The 22,179-nt window shown below is 35.3% G+C and overlaps 1 protein-coding gene, 1 long non-coding RNA gene and 1 pseudogene across 2 annotated transcripts; 2 read left to right on the forward strand and 1 right to left on the reverse strand.

The window, feature by feature from the left end:
* Nucleotides 1–2,167: 2,167 nt before the first annotated feature.
* On the reverse strand, nt 2,168–4,596 carry LOC136068313 (uncharacterized). Its single transcript, XR_010629690.1, has 3 exons — nt 4,422–4,596; nt 3,420–3,485; nt 2,168–2,501 (listed from the first exon to the last, which is right to left on the reverse strand). It is a non-coding gene; the product is annotated as an uncharacterized LOC136068313 (long non-coding RNA).
* An 8,400-nt stretch (nt 4,597–12,996) lies between these two features.
* On the forward strand, nt 12,997–15,339 carry LOC111983989 (pentatricopeptide repeat-containing protein At3g12770; the record flags this gene model as incomplete). Its single annotated transcript, XM_065775306.1, is given in 6 exon segments — nt 12,997–13,400; nt 13,402–14,093; nt 14,096–14,263; nt 14,266–14,606; nt 14,608–14,889; nt 14,892–15,339. Coding segments are annotated over 6 exon segments (2,286 nt in total), but the record flags the coding sequence as incomplete, so codon positions are not given.
* A 5,221-nt stretch (nt 15,340–20,560) lies between these two features.
* Nucleotides 20,561–22,179, forward strand: LOC136068317 (pentatricopeptide repeat-containing protein At1g11290, chloroplastic-like; annotated as a pseudogene).

Raw genomic sequence — 22,179 nt, forward strand, 5'->3', positions numbered from 1 at the left:
ACTAACCATAATGCCATCCGTCCTGCAGCTTCAAGGCTACTCATTGCTCTGCGTAGGGGCTTATCTGTTAGGACGACCACAATTTGTGCCTGAAAATACGACTTGAGCTTTCGTGCCGCAGTTACTAATGCGAGAACAAGCTTTTCCATTGGGAGGTACTTCTCTTCTGCTCCTCAGAGTGCTCAGCTTGTGAAGTATACGGGCTTCTGTAACCCATCCTCTTCTCTAACCAAAGCCGCGCTGACAGCGGCCGGGGAGATGGCTAAGTATAGGAACAGTTCTTCCCCTGGCTTAGACGGACTGAGTAAAGGTCGAGAAGAAAGATATGCCTTCAGATCCTCAAACGCTTGTTAGTACTCGGTTGTCCATTCAAGTGACTTCTTTAATGTGTGGAAGAAAGGTAGGCACTTATCTGTTGCCCTTGAGACGAACCTGTTTAATGCAGCTACATTGTCGTTCAAGCTCTATACCTCCTTGACCGTCTTTGACAGAGCTAACTCCATTATGGCCTGTATCTTTTTTGGGTTGATCTCAATACCCCTTTGGGATACCATGAATCCCATGAACTTTCTCACTGTCAACCCGAACACACACTTGTTTGGATTCAGTTTCATGTTGTACAACTGAAGGGTATCGAAGGTCTTTTGGAGGTTGCTCAAGTGGTCTTCCTCCCGTATACTTTTTACTAGCATGTCATCCACATAAACTTGCACATTCCTTCCAATTTGATGCGCGAACATTTTATTAATTAGTCTTTGGTATGTGGCACCCGCGTTCTTGAGTCCGAATGGCATCACTTTGTAACAAAAGAGGCCCTGACTAGTTACAAATGAAGTCTTCTCCTGATCTGCTTCATTCAGTTTGATTTGGTTGTAACCAGAGAATGCGTCTATGAAGCTTAGCAGTTGGTGTCTTGCGACTGAGTCTACCAAGGTGTCAATCTGCAAGAAAGGATAGTTGTCCTTGGGGCAAGCCCTATTTAGGTCCGTGAAATCTACGCACATCCTCCACTTTTCATTGGCTTTCTTGATCATCACTACATTCGCGAGCCAGTCGGGGTAGTACACTTCTCGTATGAAGTCTACTTCCTGTAGTTTGTGAACCTTCTCAGCTATAGCTTGGTCCCGCTTTTTCTACCAAACGGGAGAGAACAAGGGCAAGACATTCAACTTGTGGACTATGATTCCCAAAAAAATTTCTGGCATGTCTTCATGGCTCCAAGCGAATACATCCTAGTTTTTCCTTAGAAATGTCGTGAGTGCATGAAATATTGGCGAGCTGGCCAAAGTGTCTATCTTCATTGTTCGTTCAAGCCTAGAATCATCAAGAAGTACTTCTTCCAACCCTTCCATCAATTCTGCTACTATCCGCTATTCTTCTATACACAGAGTCTGCAAATGTTCGTCCATTTCTAGCATGGCAATGTAACATTCATGTGCCACCACTTGATCCCCTCTTACTTCTCTCACTTCGTACTCGGTGAGAAACTTGATCATCAAATGGTAGGTTGAGGTCACAGCCTTCCATGAATTCAAATTAAGGCGACCCATAATGGCGTTGTACGTGAATGAACAATCAACAACTAGGAATGTGACATCCTTAGTGATCTGTTAAGGGTAGTCGCCAACCGTTACTAGTAGGGTGACTGCTCCTAGGGGATGCACCCTTGTTCCTCTGAATCCTACAAGTGGTGTGTTGGTTGGAATTAATCATTCTTTCCTTATCTTTATATACTGGAATGCTGGGTAGTACAAGATATCGGCAGAGCTCCCGTTGTCCAAAAGGACTCGATGTGTGTTGTAATTCTTTATTTGTATGATGATTACAAGTGCATCGTCGTGTGGGTGATGGAGACGTCAGGCATCTTCCTCCGTAAACCCAATTATAGGGTTGTCAATTCGTGCCATCTTTGAAACGTACCTCGTCAACTAGACGTTTTAAACCATTCGTAGGTATGTCTTGCGTGCCTTTTTGGAAGAACTGGAAGTTGCACTGCCCCCTATTGTCACGACCTAAATCAGTACTTCAGAGTTTAGAGTATGATTAGCATGTTAATATCAAGTTTACCTCAATACTAACACAAACCAACCTAAACTGAAAGTGCTTATCAAGAATTTTTCTTGAATTCCTGCTTATTTTCTTGTATAAAAACCATAATATACAAAAATGATGAAAACCTTGAAAATTCATTTCATTCAAACTTTGCAAGATTGCCACTTAACTGAAACTTAAGATATACGTGTAAATATTACATAGCTAAACATTTAGCAAAACTCTTATTACAAACCTAACCCCAAAGATATACAACTAGAGTTCAAAACAAACTAAGGTATCGAATTACATCTGTGCTCAAGGATCAAGTACATCTTGATTCCTCCTATACAACAAAAGAGCTAAACTACTATACAACAAAAGAGCTAAACTATACATTCTAATAAACGAGAATTACAGAATCTTTGCCATCTCTAATACTCTCATTGCTTCCAGGAAGAACATGTGCACTGAAATATAATAAGGTGAGCTGCGAAGCTCAGTAAGGTTTTAAGCTCTATGGGCCTTTAATAAGAATGCATGTAAATCAAATATTTTATGAACATGCCAGCTTTGATAAAATAGTCTTCCTACTGTTCTTATTGTTCTTAAAATAACTTACGAGCTTTTAGATGAAAATACTTCATTTTCCTTTCATATAATAATAAAAGGACATAATAAGGAACGTAAACATAGTTCAGTAATCTTATCTTTGAATAGACTGTGAATACTTTATCATAACTTCTCATCAGACTTATAACACATTCAACATACCTTTATTATCATCGTACTTTTCTTAAAATTTCCAAATAGCTTAATAGCTCATTTATAATACATATTAGTTAATCTAGTTGTAAGTCTGTCACAACTTTGGGAGGCTTCCAGCATAGAATGCCAGGCATCCAGCATTCTCTACAATGCTAGGTTATTCCGAAATCATATCATAATACATATTTTCAACCATGGGGGTAGGTTGACATCCTTCACAAGTTGGCCGTTACCAACAAGGGCGGGTATAGCAGAGCCAGTCTCACTTTTAATGGCTAAATCAGAATTTCCATGGAAATACCAGTACTATAACCCCTACTGGCTAAGTTTAGATCATAACAATGGAATAACTGAAAAGTATATTTTTCTGATAACTTTGCTTGTACATAAATGTTCCACAACAGTAGCATATCCACTTCATTCTTAAATATTGTTTTCGTGATATAAATAATAGCATCAATATGCTAAAATTATTGTGTATATAAGATTGAACAACTCACGAACACATATTTTACTTAAATCATGCTTATATGTAATATCTCTAATTAAAATTTTTAATGCATAATATTTTTCTAAAGAATCTTTATACTTATCAAAAGCACATGTCACAAATCCCTTACCTGAAAACAGAAGACACAAAAATTGTACAAGAGGAACTCAAATGTCCGTGTTCTCATTCTCGCCACCTAAATAAAAAACCAAAACTTATTACTGAAAAACTCTTCCTAAGTATTTAAATTTATAGCTCAATCACAACCTAACTCTTAAACTCAAGAAAATCCTTACTTTCCATCACACAAAGTTCCCCAAAGCACATGATACAATCATCAAACACATTATGCACCCAAACCATAGAGAAACTAAGGCAAAAAATTTATATATGATCCAAACATACCAAAGGATGAACATATTAAATTATAGCTCAAAAAATTCTCCTTAACTTGAGAATTAAATCCACAAAGTTAGGCGTAGCATATGTTGTTCACTGCTCATTCCAGCAGCGTATGCCCCATTTTTAAAATACAAATGGGCTGTCCACACATATCTAAATGTCATGAAATTTTACAGAACTACTCCCCTGTATGTTTAGTATATATCATAAAAATTTTGTAGTCAAAGCATAAAACCATGATTTATTAAAAATCATACAAGACAATGTGTTCAAACCTGTCCTGACAGAAATTCATGCAACTTAGAAATTAAACCATTATTTTTCTATTCATAAAAATTCAGTGAGACTACTTCCATTACAACTATATGTGTCTCAGGATTCATAAAAACTACTCCTAGCATCCTAATTTGCAAAAAATGATTTAATACAGAATTTTCTTGTGGTAAACATCAAATTTATCACAGTGACAGCTTCAGCACATGTTCTTACTAAAATCATCAACAAATAGCAATTGGCCTTCATTTCATTTGAGTGTTTTTATTCCTATACTATACATATTAAAATACCCTAATAAGCATCCAATAGACCACAATATCATCAAAATTTCAAATTACTAAAACAAATTCACAAGTTCAACTTCTAAAATCAGAACAGAGAACAAAGAAGAAAAATAAACAAAACAATTATACTATCAAAACACTCAAAATCAGATGAGGTTTAATTTACTTACCCACACACTTTGAAGATGGAACCTTAGTGTTTAGGCTCTTAATTTCTTCTTAGAGAGATGTCTATGATTTTCGGTGTGAGAGTGAGGGAGAGGTGTTGCCGTGTAAGAGCAAAGAGAGAAGAAAGAAGAAAAGGAGCTGCACTTTCTAGTCTAATGCAGCCAAGAAGACAAGAGAAGTGGACTTTTGGGGTGGGAGGTACGTGTAATGCTAAGGTAGAAAATATCACAACCCACTTTTTCCAACTTTTAGCAATTATACTTTTCACCCCTTATAAGCTTATATTTTTAGAAAGACTCAAAAAATAATATAACTTTGCATATATATCCTTCCCTTAATAAAACTCATTTCTTCAACATTAAAAGAGCATATATATTTTATAATATCACAATATCAAAGCTTCATGCACTTAAAAATAATTAAGATAATAACAAACATATAAACCCATAAAATTAATTATGCATTTAGGTTGGGGTGTTACACCTATAATCATCCTTATGTCCCCCAAAAGTGGCTTAAGGCGCTTGTTTTCTCTCCAGGCAAGCTATCCTTGGGGTTGTTCTGTCCCTTCCTTTCCGATGAACCTCTGCAACTTCCCTTGCCTGATAAGAGCTTCTATCTGTTGCTTTAGGTCGTAGCACTCGGATGTGTTGTGGTCATGATTGCGGTGGAAACAGCAGTACTTGTCCCTAGACCTCTTGCTGGGGTCTCCCTTCAACTTGCCAGGGAATGTCAGGGCCCCTTCATCCTTGATTTGCATTAAGACTTGATCAATCAGGGTGTTCAAAGGGGTGAAGCTTGTGAACCTTCCGATTAGAGGCTTGGAGCATCTATCTTCCCTTTTATCTCCTGTCCTGGCCATCTTTCGCCCCCTATCCTATCGTGGTTCCTCCTGTCTTTCTCTTTTTTCTTTTTTTTGGGCTTCTCTTCACAAGCCAGTAGCACGTCTTCTGTGTTCATGTATTTAGTAGCCCCGTAGAGCACATCTAACATGGTCTTTAGGTCATTCTTATACAAGGAAAATAGAAACTTACCCTTTTGCAACCCGTTCGTGAATGCGGAAACGAGTATCTTTTCGTCAGCTTCATCGATTGAAAATGCCTCTTTGTTAAAGCAGGTTGTGTAAGACCTTAGTGTCTCATCCTCCCATTGCTTAATGCTCATTAGGCATGTAGTGGATTTCTTATACCTGTGCCCCCTAATAAAGTGTAAGGCAAACTAGGCGCTCAATTCCTTAAAGGTACCAATGGAATTGGGTGTCAACCTGCTGAACCAAATCTTTGCGGGGCCCTTCAGCATAGTGGGGAAGGCCCTGCACATAATCTCGTCTGCCACTCTTTGCAAGTGCATCAGAGTCTTGAAGGACTCCAGGTGATCTAAGGGGTCCTTAGATCCGTCGTGGCTTTCCACCTGAGGTATACGAAACTTCGGTGGTAAGGGGAACGACGTGACGGACGCAGTGAATGGTGAATCAGTTCGATGGACCAAGTCATCGAGGTCGATGGACACCTGTCCTCTTAGGGCGTTCATCATGATATCTATCTATTCCTTTATCATCTGTATCTCCTAGACTATGTGAGATGGTGCCATATATGTGGCAAATGGACGGCTGGAATCTTGTCACTCTTGTTTGCTTGGGGCATTACTACTTTCTGGCCCCTCTTGGTTCCTTCTTATAGCACTGGTTCCTTCCTGGTCCTCTTCCTGGGTGTTAAGTGTTGCATTCTTCTAGCGCAACTGCTCTTCTAGGTCATGATTCTACTTAGTAAGGTGTTCCACTACTGCTGCGAGGGTTTGAACTTGTCTCTCTAGGGCAGTGGTACGCGGTTCGTCACCCTGATTGTTAGTGGTTGTTGCCATCGAACGAGTAAATACCATGCAACTTTTTGTCGGGGAAGCGGTAAGTATGGCTTATCTCCTTGTTTCCCACAGACAGCGCCAACCGATGATGCCGAGAATCGTTAGTTAGTTACACAGTCCTCACATGCTTAAGAGAATACCTGCACAACACAAAACAAGAAGACCTTAGGAGTGTACCAATGTAGTACCGGCCAAAAACCCTCTGATGGTTAACTTAGAGAACTTTTTCACAACTCTAGAGTGTTAGAACTGAGGAAAATTATGCGTACCTTGTTTTCTGAGGGTTTTGGGTTTTTATAATAGCGTAGAACCAACTTTCGTTTCTTGCCTAGGAAGGTTTTTCCTTACGGGGAAGATCATCATAAATGTGCGTATATTATGGGATTCTTCTCATGTTGGGATTCTACTGATCAAGGTTAACCGTGGGACGCAAGTCATTTCCATTTAAAATTCCTTAGAGCCCACTTAAAACCATGTAGGTACCACGTGGCTTTGGTATCTGTCTACCCTGCATTCATGTGACTTGAATCCATTTGTATCGAGGGATCATCCGTCTATTATAGGGAGGAGTCCATCCATCATATCTCCCACCGTCAGGTCTACTTAAATGAGTCTGTCATCCCCAATTTTGTACTCTTCATAATTAATTCACAATTTCATTGTAACTTGTATTTTGTGGGTGTTTAAGTTGTATTAAGTTACTGAGGTGGAGTGTGTAAGTGCTGAAATTGAAGTTGCTGACTGAAGAATTTTGCTCCTTTGAAATTGGGTCTATGAGGTCATTTGTGGTACGAAATCAAGAATTGAAAAATGGTTGGACAATTACTTTGCCCGCTCTTCAGTTTTAAGAAACTATTCTCATCTAACACAATTCAATTATTTTTCTCCCTATTGTTTTGAAAGCTTAATTGGTGTGAAATCACTAATACTTGTTTAGACCCCCAATTTTAAATTACGGTTTAATTGCTTTTACTCTAACTTATCTAAGTGCGAAACAAGAGTAAATCAAGGGCAATAAACCTGAACACTACTCTAAGCCAAGCAAGTACAATAAGCAATAAATGTAAAGTTTAAAGAGTAGAGAAAAGAGATGCAAACACAAAGATAACACCGAGATGTGTTATCGAAGAGGAAACTGAAGTACTAGGCAAAAAATCTCTCTGCGGCCCTCCAAGCCGAAATCGATCTACTAGTGAATAAGTTGGAGTACATGAATATCAAAAAGACCATTCACGCCTAATCTACCCAATGTACTTTAGCCCTCTAAGCTCCAACTACCAACAGACTTTTCGAAGTCTTGTATTCACTAGTTATCCAGATCCCGCAATACCGCCCGATTTCATCCGCTAAGCCTCACCGGCTTCTTTTGGCAAATCTCCAATACTTTCCAAGCTCCAAATCACTCTCTACCCTCTAAATAGGTGTGGGTTGTGATTAAGTACAAATTTCCTCTCAAGGTATAACAATGGGAGAGGGAAAGATATGAGACTACAAGGTTTTCTCACTTAAAGATGAGTAGCTCTCTCTATAAAAGGTGGGTGTGTTGTAGAAACTTCTCTAGGGTTTTCTTCCGAATAGACTCCTTTCACTTTTATGGGTAATGAGAGTATATATAGTATGGGTGAATGGTATAAGAGTCACACATAAAATCCTCCAAGCAAAGAGTTTCACGGATCACTCGCGACTTGGCCTAAGTCGCAAAGTGACTCGCAAAATATAGTCTAGCACTTGACTCTTTAACTTCTAGTATGTGCTTCTCATGTGAATTTCGCGGGTTGCACCACTCACAAGACAAGTCGCAAGATCAACTTCTTGAGCAATTTTCACCAACTTAAAACTAAACCCAACACAATAAAATCCCACAAAATTCAAAGAAATAAATTAATGCAATTACAACACTTTTTGTCATGGAAAAAGCCAACATAAATGTAATGTGAAAAACCATAACTTAACATATTCTAACTTCTAACCCATGCCTTCACAATACATATTATATACTCTCATTTCCTATGAATTTGAGATACCCAATTTTCATATGAAGATTCAGAGAGAAGAGAACCCATAACCCTAGAGAAAAGCCCAAACTTATCTCTCTATCCCTTTCACCATTGCCAAATTTCAAAAAAGGAGATCAAACCCATCACTAACTCTGAGATGTGAGTGTTGATTGGAGCTTGGGAAGTATTGGCCACCATGGTACAATCAAGGAGACTTGGAGACTGCAATGGGAGCTCAATTGTGAATCTAAAGCTAGAGTGCGGAAAGGAATCATAGAGTCAGTAACTAATAGAAGTTTAGAGGGCTCGACTACATTGTTTGCATCTTAGCTTGGAGGGGTATGTATGTAAAATGTATTGCAACTATCTATTCTTAATCTATTTGAAGTTTCCTCTTAATTTGAATTCACATTGTACTTATTTAAGTGTTTTGCAATTGTCGATGGTTGGGGACGGCCAACATAACACTTGTGGGTGTTCTAACGATGACTTTTTGGAGGGGGGGCGGCGTTGCTTACACTAAATCGACATTGTGTGGGGAATGTGTAAAGTGTGTGGAGTAAAGAATGGGCCTTTTAGGGGTGATTTGTTGAGCTTTAACACACAGGGTTGATATTTTTAGTAAAGAATGTGTCTTTCTTTGTCATTGGGACCTTAGACTCCGAGAATAGACTGAAACAAAATGGGGTACCTAGAATTATATAATATTTTACCTTTTCTATATTAAGGGTATATATTATACATGTGAAATTACCAATATATGCTAAGAGGTATATAACTCAATTAGTTGACACCTCTTGGTATTTTTAATAAGACATCCAGGATTCAAATTTTCCTCTCCCAATAATTGAATTATAAATAAATACCAAATATTCCTTACTTCAATAAAAATTGCCCATACAATATGTTCAGCCTTTAAGACCTAATATATGTATATATATATATATAACTGTATTCAATATTAGGATATATATTGGCACCATTGATAGTGGAATGACCAAATTGACAAAATAAATAGTTGATTGACTACATTGAACACTACCCTTTAGTTGAAGGGCCAAGTTAGTACTTTAACCAAAAATAGTTTTGAATCTACACAATTAACATAGGTAACCTTCTTAAAAATACAATACAAAATAGTTTGACTGATAAGCCTTGTGGTTCTTAACACAATTAGTAATTGAGGGACTAAATTTAACATTACCCTTGTGGACAAGGTGTTTTGAAGGGGAAATGTTAGGAACCCCAATAGGTATATAGATAATAATTGTTGTAATGTTGCATTTTGTTAGTTAGGCACTTAGTTAATTAGATAATTAACTAGTTGCAATTAATTCCAAGTATGTAAATCACATTTACACATGTTGGAATTATTAATGCACATGGAGGATAATAGATCCATTAATATAAGGTCATGTGGGTCAATAGAATAGTTTTATGATTCTATAAATATCTACTTGTAATTACATTTCCATTCAATAAAGAATAAGTCAATTAATTGCTTAGTGCATTTTTTTACTTCCTTAATATTTCTCTATGAATAGTGACTACCTTGAATTAAATCAATTTTCCTTCAATTCCTATCCATTCCCATAAGTTCCTAACAAAAAAAATAAAGGAGTTAATGTGCAATGACAAAGTGGGGAAAGAGTCTTACTTATGGATTTTTTTTTTTTTTTTTTTGGGATAATTATGAGGCCAAAGTAAGAAGCTTGAAAATTTTTGTATAATCGTTTTACTATATTTGCATTATTTTAAAGTAATGGAACCAAAAAAAAGAGAGGAAAAACAAAGATTTTTGGGTTTCTTTACGTTAAATTAAACTATTAAAAGAAATTGATTTAAATTTAAATATTAGTAGAAATTAATTGTGATACATTAATAATTGAATAATAGCTAGAAGGAGAATGGCTGGGGAAATTAATTAGCAAATAACAAAGTAAGAACTAATGGTCATAAATAAAAATTAAAACATGAACAGAAATACCATTGTAAAGAAATGCTCTTAATTCGAAATTTTAAATTATATGCCACGTGTGGATATAAATGTAGGAAGTTGTCACATGTCATCATAGTATGTTTTAAGAAGGGAAAAAATGTATCACCTTACCTAAACCAAGTAACAATTGACTGTGGGTTTCAGTTAGCTCAACTGGTAAAATTTCTGATAGTTAAATAAGAGATTTGTGGCTCAATCTCTGCCTAAACCAAAAACCGATTGGTTTCTTGAACTAATGATAATAAGCTATTATCAGGAGTAGATGCTATAAGTTACCTTACCCAAGCCGATTCACCACTAAGCCATTGTTCAATCTCGCTGCTGCCTACCAGTACCTAAGTCAATTTACCATCATGCCACAAATTGCCAGTCTCCAATAACCAAACAACAGCCTGAAGTTTCCTCACGTTGACAAACCCTTTGGGTTCTCAATTGATGCCGGAGATCATTACTACCTTAAGTCCCAAACTTAGATTTCTTATTAACTCAAATACATTAGCTTTGCTGTTTTTCTACCAATCATAGAAAGCTCGCCTGAGCTTCACTAGTTTCAAAGACCCCTCCAATGGAGTTAGAACTTAAAAAACAAATTGAGGAAAATTCAGCACTATTTCAACCATTCCATCTCAAAAAAGCTTTTGCACTAGTCCTCCCGATACCAAGAGAGACAGTCCAAATCACTTCGGAATCTAAATCCAAATTTCTTCTTCTAAGGTTTGATTTTTGGGTTGTCATAGGTTTTCTAAATGGGTTTTTAAATAAAGTAACTGCTAAGGTAATTAAAGAAATATACATCTGATTAAAAGAGAAACATACAGATTTCGTAAGTATCTCAATTAGGGGTGTTAATTCGGATTAGCATATCGGGTTTGTGTCGTGTCGAGGTAGGGGTATTCGACTAAATGGCTCAACCCTAACCTAACTCATTTAATAATCGTGTCATGATCCTTCAACCCTAACCTGACCTGTTAATAAGGCGGATTAACTTGACCCAACCCATTTGACACGCTTAATAAACGAGTCGTGTTGGGTTGACACGAATGTAACACAACCCATTTCAACCTACATAATATTAAATATAACATCCATCTATAAATAATTTTTTTTACATCCCAAAAGTACTGCATACACTTCAAGTCTTCAACCTACATTCAAAATAATATAGTTCAACAAAAATATAACATTCATCTAGAAATAAATTCTTTACACTCCAAAAGAAGTGCATACACTTCAACCCAAATTTAAAATAACAAAGTTTATAGATTTAACAAAAATAATATAGTTTAACAAAAATAAAATAACATAGTTCAACAAAAATATAATATGCTTGGAACATGCTAAATGCTAAGTATCAATATTGAAAGAATTAGAACAAATAGTAAACTAAAGTTTATAGAACAAAAACATTATGTAGAAAAAATTACTGCAAAATTTTGAAACACCAAGAAAACGGTTTTCTTTAATTCTAAAACTCACTAAACATATGAGAGAGAGAGAGAGAGAGAGAGAGAGAGAGAGAGAGAGAGAGCAATAATCGGTTTGAGACTTTGAGTTTGAAAATTGAGTGTGAGACTATAAGATTGTAGAGTGAGTAGTATGGCTGAAATTAAAAAAAAATAAAAATAAAACTAGATATTTATAAGAAGGTTTAGAGATTTAGGGTTTGTAGGGTTTAGAGATCTAGGGTTTGTAAAGTTTCAATTTCCAATTATATCCCGTATAAGTTTTTGTAATTACTCACTTTTCTTTTTAAATTTAAAATATATGTTGGATATAAAAGATATTTGACAAATCTAAAATAAAATGTATATTTATTTGTTATACAAATTAAACGGGTTGTGTTAAGTGGGTCATTTCAGGTTGACACAAATAAATTAGTATATCAAACGTGTCTATTGCGGGTTACACGGGTTGACCTGCTTATGACGCGTTTCTTATTGTGTCGCTTTCAGGTCAACCCGTTTATAACCCAAACCCATTAAAGCCCAACCCTAACCCATAAATCCCATGTCGGGTTCGTGTCGCATTTGCAGATTGGGTCGAACATTGACACCCCTAATCTCAATTATTCTCTTGAACAAATACATATAGAATTGATTAAGAGACCACACATCTTGGATATATGTGGAATTGGAGTGAAGATTGAAAGTCTTCCAAAGTTCAATCTTCATTTATTTTTTAATTTTACAACATCAAGTTATGCCTCCCTATTCTTTGTTTCTAAAATACGTACGTTCCATGTTATCTCACATGTATGAAGTAAATTCATTTATTTCCGCTATGTGTTTTTATATGAGATGCAAAACTGTGTTTGCGGTGAGAACAGAAACTGGTCAGTTTAGTGTTTCATGTAGTTTTTTTAAGGAGCTGTTAGAGATTTTCCATAGTCGGTTTAGACGCAAAATTTCAAACTCCCATGGTGGATTATTTACTTTTCTACCCCCACCCACTCTTTCTTTGGATAATACTAATAGACACGTGCTTTTTTTCGTTGGTATGCTTGCCTTTAGAGCATTTTTTAGTAATAATGTCCTTACTTTTTAAAACAAATCATATTATATTATCCATATTTACTCTATTTTACTATAATAATAAAAAAACCATAATTCACTTTTTTTTTCTTTGAAAATTTTATAAAATAAAAATGAATAAAAAATTAAATTCAAAATGATAAATGCTAGCTTAAAACTATTATAGTATTTTATACACAATTTTAAATAACCTGTCATTGGGTTTGTTTCTCTTCATTTTCACACCAGAAATTTCAGCCCCAAAACACCCTTCAGACTCATTCACTACCTTACGTACTTTTACTACTTCCTTCATTGTTTCCAGATTCTTGTGGCTTTTGCAGGAATATACCCAGATGGCCTATTCCACGTCAAATGCATCCATGCTCAGATTATCACCAATTCTGTATCCAAAAACCAATTTTTGGCTACAAAACTTGTTAAGGCTTATTGTGATTTAGGTCGTGTGGGCGATGCCCGTCATGTGTTTGATGAATTTTCTCAGCCAAAAACCATTCTATGTAATGCCATGGTTGGTGGGTATTTGAGAAATGAGTGCTACATTGAGACCCACGAGTTGTTTAAAATAATGGGTCGTGCAATTTGGCAATTGATAGTATACATGTAATTATGTGCTAAGGCATCCACGGGATTGTGATTATGAAATGGGTAGGGAAGTAATAAGGAAAGCAGTTGACAAAGGGGCTGATAGCGATCAGTACTTTTTGGGGAGTTCAATTAATAATTTCTTGGTGAAATTTAATGGTATTGATGAAGCTTGAAGAGTCTTTGATGCAATGGCTGAAAGGGAAGTAATTTGTTGGAATTTGATTGGATACAAGCAGGCACACCATTTTAATGAGGCTTTTGGTTTGTTTTTTGATATGCATCGTTTGGGAATTAGACCAAGTCAGGTAACTAAGGCAAGTATAATTCAAGCTTATATGGAAACAAGAAATTTGAAACTTGGAAAATTTGTTCACGGGGGTGTATTTGGATTAGGAATGGGTTATGATGTTTTGGTGCTTACCTCATTGATTGATATGAATGGTAAGATGGGTGATGTTGAAAGTGCTCAATCAGTTTTTGTTAGCATGCCCATAACAAATTTGATTTCATGGAAAGTGATGATCTCAGGATTTGTTCAAAATGGGTTGGCGCGAGAAGCTGTTGACCTCTTTCAAAGGTTGGTCTTAAGTGGTGGTGGGTTTGATTCCGGAACTGGAGTTAGCCTTCTTCAAAGTTGTGCTCAAACAAATGATTTGGGTAGTGGAAAAATCATTTATGGTTGTATATATAGAAAAGGTCTAAATCCAATTTGTCTACTGCAATTTTCAATTTGTATTCTAAATGTGGTGCCTTGAAGCAGGCATCAATTGTTTTTGACAAAATGAAAAATAGGAATGTGATTACTTGGACTGCCATGGTGGTAGGATTAGCACAAAATGAACATGCCGAAGATGCCCTGAAGTTATTTACTCAATGCAAGAAGAGGGAGTTTCAGGCTTTCAGCCAATTCTATTACTCTTTATGTTTAATCCATTCTTATGCCCACATTTAATTTGCCGTGGCTATGCATTTGATGCGGTTAACATGACAGCCCTAATTAATATGTATGCCAAGTGTAAAACAATAAATTCTGCAGAAATAGTCGTTGGCACTGGATCCATCTCTAGTGATGTTATTTTGTGGAACTCAATGATAACAAGCTGTGGGATGCATGGTCATGAGCATCAAGCTGATGGTGTCTATAGAAAATTGATAAAGGAGGGACTCATCAAGCCAAATCAAACCACATTTATTGCTGTTCTAAGTGCTTGTAAATCACTCGCGGCATGTGGAAGAGGGCTTTACCTTGTTTCACAGAATGTAAAGAGACCATAACATTAGGCCTAGCAAGAAACACTATGCTTGTATTATGGATCTTCTTGGCTGGGCAGGCCGTCTAAAGGAAGCTGAGGCAATGGTCAAATAGATACCTTTTGAACCAGGCAGTGTTGTGCTTGAAGCTTTTCTGAGTGGACATCGAACTCATAAAAACATTGCTATGGGTATACAAACTGCAAATTAATTACTTCATCTAGATTCCGCAAATCCTGGAATTTTTATTTTGTGTTATCAAATATTTATGCTGAAGTAAGGAGATGGGATCCTGTAAATTAATTAGATTCAAGGCCTGATGAGGACACAGGACCTAAGAAAACACCTGAATATAGTTTAATTGAATTCGGAAACCAGGTCTACACATTTTTTGCTGGAGATGATTCTCATACAAATTATGTTTATATTCATCGATTTTTGGAACTCTTAAGGCTGGAGGCTGAGGCTTCTGGTTATGTACCAAATACCAGTTGTGTTCTCCATGATGTAGATGAGCCAGTTAAGGTTAAGTTGCTTTTAAAAGGGGCTATCGATGCTGATGTTAATGAGGCTTTTCGTCTGTTTTTTGATATGTATCGTTTGGGAAGTAGGCTTGTCAATGCTGATGCTGATGTTGATGTTTAAGTATAATTCAAGCTTGCATAGAAACAAGAAATTTGAAATTTGGAAAATGTGTTTAAGGGGGTGTATTTGGATTAGGAATGGGTTATGATGTTTTGGTTCTTACCTCATTGATTGATATGTGTAGAAAAAATGGTGATGTTGAAATTGCTCAATTGGTTTTTAATATGATTCAAGAACCATGGTTAGGCTCCTTCAGATTTTTTGCTCAAACAACTTATTTGGATGGTGGGAAAATCATCCGTGGTTGTATATATAGCAAAGGTCTAAAGTCAAATCTCAATTTGTATATTGCAATTATTGATTTTTTTATGGGATGCAATTATTGATTTGAATTCTAAATGTGGTGCCATGAACAAGGCATCCATTATTTTTGACCAAATGAGTGTGCATTTGGCTCCAGCTTAAAAAGCTAGCTTATTTTACTATTCATGGGACCCATTGCATTTTTTGGTACTATTTATGAGTCTTACTGTACTATTTTAGCTAACTTTTACTTTTATTTGACCCTAAATGTGATTACTTTGGACTATCATTCTAGTAGGGTTAGCACAGAACAGCATAATGGACATTTCAAAAAAAAAAAAAAAAAGTAAAATATTATTTTGGTCCCTAAACTTTACAAAATGTTTATTTTTATTCCTTAAACTTTAAAAAGTTTGTTTTTTCATCCCTAAACTATTAAAAATGTTTTACTTTCTATCCATAGATTTTACCAAAAAATTATTTTCATCCCAAAATTATTATTAAAAAAATTTATTCCTATTTTTGTCTCTAAGCTATTAAAAAAAATTTACAAAGTTTAAGGATTAAAAAAAATTATTTAAAGTTTATATATCAAAAACTATTTTATCCAAAAAATATCGCCTTAATTTGCATAATAAAAAATTTACCAAATTCACTAATATTAAAAATAGACTGGATTATTTAATTTCACAAATTTTTATTCTTATCTGTCCATACCACATAAACAGCCAATGAATATCTGTGCAATCAAGGGTTTCATTCAAAAACCTTTTTTTTTTTTTTTTTTAGAACGAAACCTGGGAACTTTCATTAGAAAATTCATAAACGTGTAATCATGGTACATAAAGCTTTCAATATGATATATCCTAACCAAAAATTGATGTACAAATTGGTAGAAAAGAAAAGCAACATGGACAAAAAAAAATTTAAAAATTAAAATCACTTGAAAAACCAAGTCTTCCTCTGAACAATATGTTGGTATTTTGCCAAGAAAACCAAGAATGCAATGAACGCGGCAAGAGCCCAAGTCTTTAACCCTTTCTTGAACGAACAGCAATGGTTTCTTGAAATATTGTTGTTGTCAACTTCCATTCCCATCATCTGAGACTTGAGTTTGGAAATCTCTGAGGAGGCCGAAATATGCAAGGTGATCACCAACACGAGCGGGGTCGATCGGACTACCCAACCTATCTGTGATCCTAAAGTAGATTTCTTGACGCAGTAATTGCGGTTGAAACGCCAAGAAATACCAAGAAACATGGAGATTATGGCCAAGAATAGCAGGGCATGAGCGTACGGCAAAGGTCGCAGAGTAAGCAACTCTAACATTGAAGGGGATCTCTTGCACTTTCTCGTGTAGTCAGCCATGGACACAAACATAGGCTATTGTTGTGAGAACACAAAACTGGGGTCAGTTTGGTGTTTCTTGCAGTTTTTTTAGGAGCCGTTAGAGCCTATATATAGAGATTTTCCCATAGTCGGTTTAGAAGCAAAATTTCAAACTCCCATTGGTGGTTTATTTACTATTGTACCCATACTACAGACAACGTGCTTCCCTTCGTCGGTTTTGCTCGCTTTCCGAGCATGGTTAGGAATACCCTGCTTTTTCTATTTAATATTTACTTTTCAAAAACAAATAATAATTAGATTATATATTTTACGCTATAATTTATAAAAATATTAATTTTTTTATACATAACAAACAACATTAACTTTAAGTAAAATTAAAAATAGTATCCTTATGGATTTATACAGTTACAATAACAATCATTTATTTTTACATAATTTTACATGACTTGACTTAAGTGAATTTTAATTTTAATAGTAGTGATACTGCTCATTATGATTATGAGATTTGGGAAATGAATGTCAAGACTGCTTTTCTAAATGGCAATATTGAAGAAGAAATTTATATGATATAACCAAAAGGTTTCATAGCAAAAAACCAAGAGCATATGGTATACAGGTTGAAAAGATCCATTTATGAACATAAGCAAGCATCTAGGTCATCAAACATCAGATTTGATCAAGCAATTAAGTCATTTGGTTTTGAACAAAATCTTGATGAACCATGTGTGTACAAGAGACATCAAGATAAAGTAGTACTTTCCTAGTACTTTATGTTAATGACATTCTACTCATTGGAAATGACGTAGGGTTAATGTCATCAGTTAAAATTTGATTGTCAAGCCAATTTAATATGAAGGACTTGAGTGAAGCAAGTTATATCCTAGGGATCAAGCTTTGGCGAGATTGAAATAATAGAATGTTAGGCTTATCTCAAGTTGGATATATAGATCAGATTCTAGCAAGGTTTAGCATGCAAAACTCCAAGAAATGATTACTTCCTTTCAGACATGGATTTCCTCTGTCTGGTGACCAACGGCCTAAGACTCTTGAAAAGGAAAAGATGATGAGACAAATTCTCTATGCTTCAACAGTGGGAAGTCTCATGTATACCATGCTATGTACTAGACCAAATATCTGTTATTCAATTGGCATGGTCAGCCGATATCAATCAAATCCAGGACCAAAACATTGGGAGGTTGTAAAGCATATTATTAAGTATCTAAAGAGAATGTGGGACTGTATGCTTGTTTACCATTGTGAGGATTCAATACCTATTGGCTACACAGATTCTGATTTTAGTTAGATCTTGATTTCAGAAAGTTCACTTCAAGTTGTGTGTTCACTTTGGGAGGTGGAACCATTAGTTGGAGGAGTGTTAAGCAATCTTGTATTGCTAACTCCACCATGGAAGCTAAATATGTTACTGCTTGTGAAGCAGCAAAGGAGGCTGTTTGGCTTAAGAAATTCCTTTCTGATCTTGGTGTTATGAGAATAGAGCAAGTTCCAATTACATTGTTCTGTGACAATAGTGGAGCAATTACATAATCCAAGGATCAAAGGAACCACAAGAAAAGAAAGCACATAGAAAGAAAGTATCATATTATTCAAAACATTGTAGCTCGAGGAGATGTGTTTGTAGCAAAGATTATTAGTGCAAATAATCTAGCATGTTCCTTTATCAAAGCCTTGCCCCATAAGACTTTTGAGTCAGACCTGGAGGGAATGAGAGTTAAATTAATGCACAATAGTCTTTAAGGGCAAGTGGGAGATTGTTAGGATTAATGCCCTAAAATCCTATTGTATAATGTTATGTATGACATTATGTTATAAGTAATAAGATTGTTTTATTATTTAAAATTATGGTAATATGAATATTTGGACATTATCGTATAGTCCTTGAGATGCATAGTATGTGATTTATGTAATTTAGTCACAGAAGACATAAATCACAAGTTTTTTGTAAACTCAAAATCTTAGTTCGTCATTAATGATGAAATTGGGCATTTCATCTATAAAGACTATAACATGTCAACTAAAATGACTTGTCTTAATCATGGAAGTGGAGACTTCTAATTGATATGTTAATATGTTTTAAGTGTATAAGACATATCAAATTGGACCACCGTGAAATTTATTATTCTATTAACGACTATCAAATGAATAATAAATCTCACGACTTTTATTTGCACTGTCAATTCTAAAGAGAATAGTGAACTCGATCATGAAATGTATATTACTTTGATATATCATGAGTGAGATCTAATTTAACAGTCAAAACCTCAAAATATTAGGCAACCACATGTAGTGTTGAAGAAACACATATTCTCAAGAATGAATTCATAATTTCTTTATAAAGATATAAAATATTCCCTTGAAATAAGTTTAATAGGTTTGGTTATCCAGACTGTTTGGCCTAACCACTTTAGTAAAGAGTTACAAAAATTTATATTTATTGAAATTGGATTTCTTAAATATATATGAATGACTTAAAGGATTAAATCATACTCAAGGATCAAGATATAGTAATATTCAAAGTGACAATTATATATTATGACTTTGTATTACTATGAATATTTTTATGAAGGGTTAAAAATTTAATAAAGTCTTAAGATAAAATTTATTAATAAAGCTTAAAGTGCAATTATATTTATATAATAATATTAAATATAATTAATAGTAACTTTGAGCTTGTTAAAAGTTAACAGAAAAACCCGAAATCCATTGGAGTTAGAGCTTTATTTGTCCCTTTTAGTCCCACTCCAAGCCACACGCTAAAGCCTAACTAAGCTGGCCCAAAAGGCTAACCCAATTAGATAATTAATTATTTATTTAATAAGAGTTATTAAATAAAGTAACTGCTAAGGTAGTTAAACAAATATACATATGATTAAAATAGAAACATACAAATTTCCTAAGTATCTCAATTATTCTCTTGAACAAATACATATAGAACTAATTGAGATATCACACATTTTGGGCATATGTGGAATTGAAGTAAAGATTAAAAGTCTTTCCAAGTTCAATTTTCATTTATTTTTTAATTTTACTGCATCAAGTTACGCCTTCCTATTCTTTGTTTCTAAGATTTCTTGCACTTTCTCGTGTAGTCAGCCATGGAGACAAACAGAGGCTATAGCGGTGAGAACAGAAACTGGTCAGTTTAGTGTTTCATGTAGTTTTTTTTAGGAGCCGTTAGAGATTTTCCAAAGTCGGTTTAGATGCAAAATTTCAAACTCCCATGGTGGTTTATTTACTTTTCTACCCCCACCCACTCTCTCTTCGGATAATACTAATAGACACGTGCTTTTTTTAGTTAGCTATGCTTGTCCTTAGAGCATTTTTTGGTAATAATGTCCTTACCTTTTAAAACAAATCATATATTATCCATATTTACCATATTTTACTAAAAAAAATTCTTTTAGAGTTTTTTTCACAAACAACCACAGTTCACTTTTTTTATTTGAAAATTTTATAGAATAAAAATGAATAAAAAATTAAATTCAAAATGATAAATGCTAGCTTAAAACTGTTAAATAGTATTTTATACACTATTTTAAATAACCTGTCATTGGGTTTGTTTCTCTTCATTTTCACACCAGAAATTTCAGCCCTAAAACACCCCTCGGACTCATTCACTCCACCTTACGTCCTTTTACTACTTCCTTCATTGATGCCCAAACCTATCAATCATCTTCCATTGTTTCCAGATTCTTGTGGCTTTTGAAGAAATATATCCAGATGGCCTATTCCACGTCAAATCCATCCATGCTCAGATTATCACCAATTCTGTATCCAAAAACCAATTTTTGGCTACAAAACTTGTTAAGGCGTATTGTGATTTAGGTCGTGTGGGCGATGCCCGTCACGTGTTTGATCAATTTTCCCAGCCAAAAGCCACTCTATGTAATGCCATGGTTGGTGGGTATTTGAGAAATGAGTACTACAGTGAGACCCATGAGCTGTTTAAAATAATGGGGTCATGCAATTTGGCAATTGATAGTTATACATGTAATTATGCGCTAAGGCATCCACGGGGTTGTTAGATTATGAAATGGGTAGGGAAGTAATAAGGAAAGCAGTTGACAAAGGGGTTGAAAGCGATCAGTACATTTTGGGGAGTAATTTTGGGGGTGAAATTTAATAGTATTGATGAAGCGCGAAGAGTCTTTGATGCAATGGCTGAATGGGAAGTAATTTGTTGGAATTATGATAGGTGGATACATGCAGGCACACCATTTTAATGAGGCTTTTGGTTTGTTTTTTGATATGCATCGTTTGGGAATTAGACCAAGTCAGGTAACTATAGCAAGTATAATTCAAGCTTATATGGAAACAAGAAATTTGAAACTTGGAAAATTTGTTCACGGGTGTGTATTTGGATTAGGAATGGGTTATGATGTTTTGGTGCTTACCTCATTGGTTGATATGAATGGTAAGATGGGTGATGTTGAAAGTGCTCAATCAGTTTTTGTTAGCATGCCCGTAAGAAATTTGATTTCATGGAAATTGATGATCTCAGGATTTGTTCAAAATGGGTTGGTGTGAGAAGCTGTTAACCTCTTTCAAAGGTTGGTATTAAGTGGTGGTGGGTTTGATTCCGGAACTGGAGTTAGCCTTCTTCAAAGTTGTGCTCAAACAGCTGATTTGGGTAGTGGAAAAATCATTTATGGTTGTTTATATAGAAAAGGTCTAAATCCAATTTGTCTACTGCAATTTTCAATTTGTATTCTAAATGTGGTGCCTTGAAGCAAGCATCAATTGTTTTTGACAAAATGAAACATAGGAATGTGATTACTTGGACTGCCATGGTGGTAGGATTAGCACAAAATGAACATGCCGAAGATGCCCTGAAGTTATTTACTCAATGCAAGAAGAGGGAGTTTTAGGCTTTCAGCCAATTCTGTTACTCTTTATGTTTAATCCATTCTTATGCCCACATTTAATTCGCCGTGGCTATGCATTTGATGCGGTTAACATGACAGCCCTAATTAATATGATGCCAAGTGTAAAACTATAAATTCTGCAGAAATGGTCTTTGGCACTGGATCCATCTCTAGTGATGTTATTTTGTGGAACTCAATGATAATAGGCTGTGGGATGCATGGTCATGGGCATCAAGCTGATGGTGTCTATAGAAAATTGATAAAGGAGGGACTCATCAAGCCAAATCAAACCACATTTGTTGCTGTTCTAAGTGCTTGTAAATCACTCGGGGCTTGTGGAAGAGGGCTTTACCTTGTTTCACAGAATGTAAAGAGACCATAACATTAGGCCTAGCAAGAAACACTGTGCTTGA

The sequence above is a fragment of the Quercus suber genome, unplaced genomic scaffold, assembly GCF_002906115.3.
Source record: "Quercus suber isolate HL8 unplaced genomic scaffold, Cork oak 2.0 scaffold_109, whole genome shotgun sequence".
NCBI classification, from domain to species: domain Eukaryota; kingdom Viridiplantae; phylum Streptophyta; class Magnoliopsida; order Fagales; family Fagaceae; genus Quercus; species Quercus suber.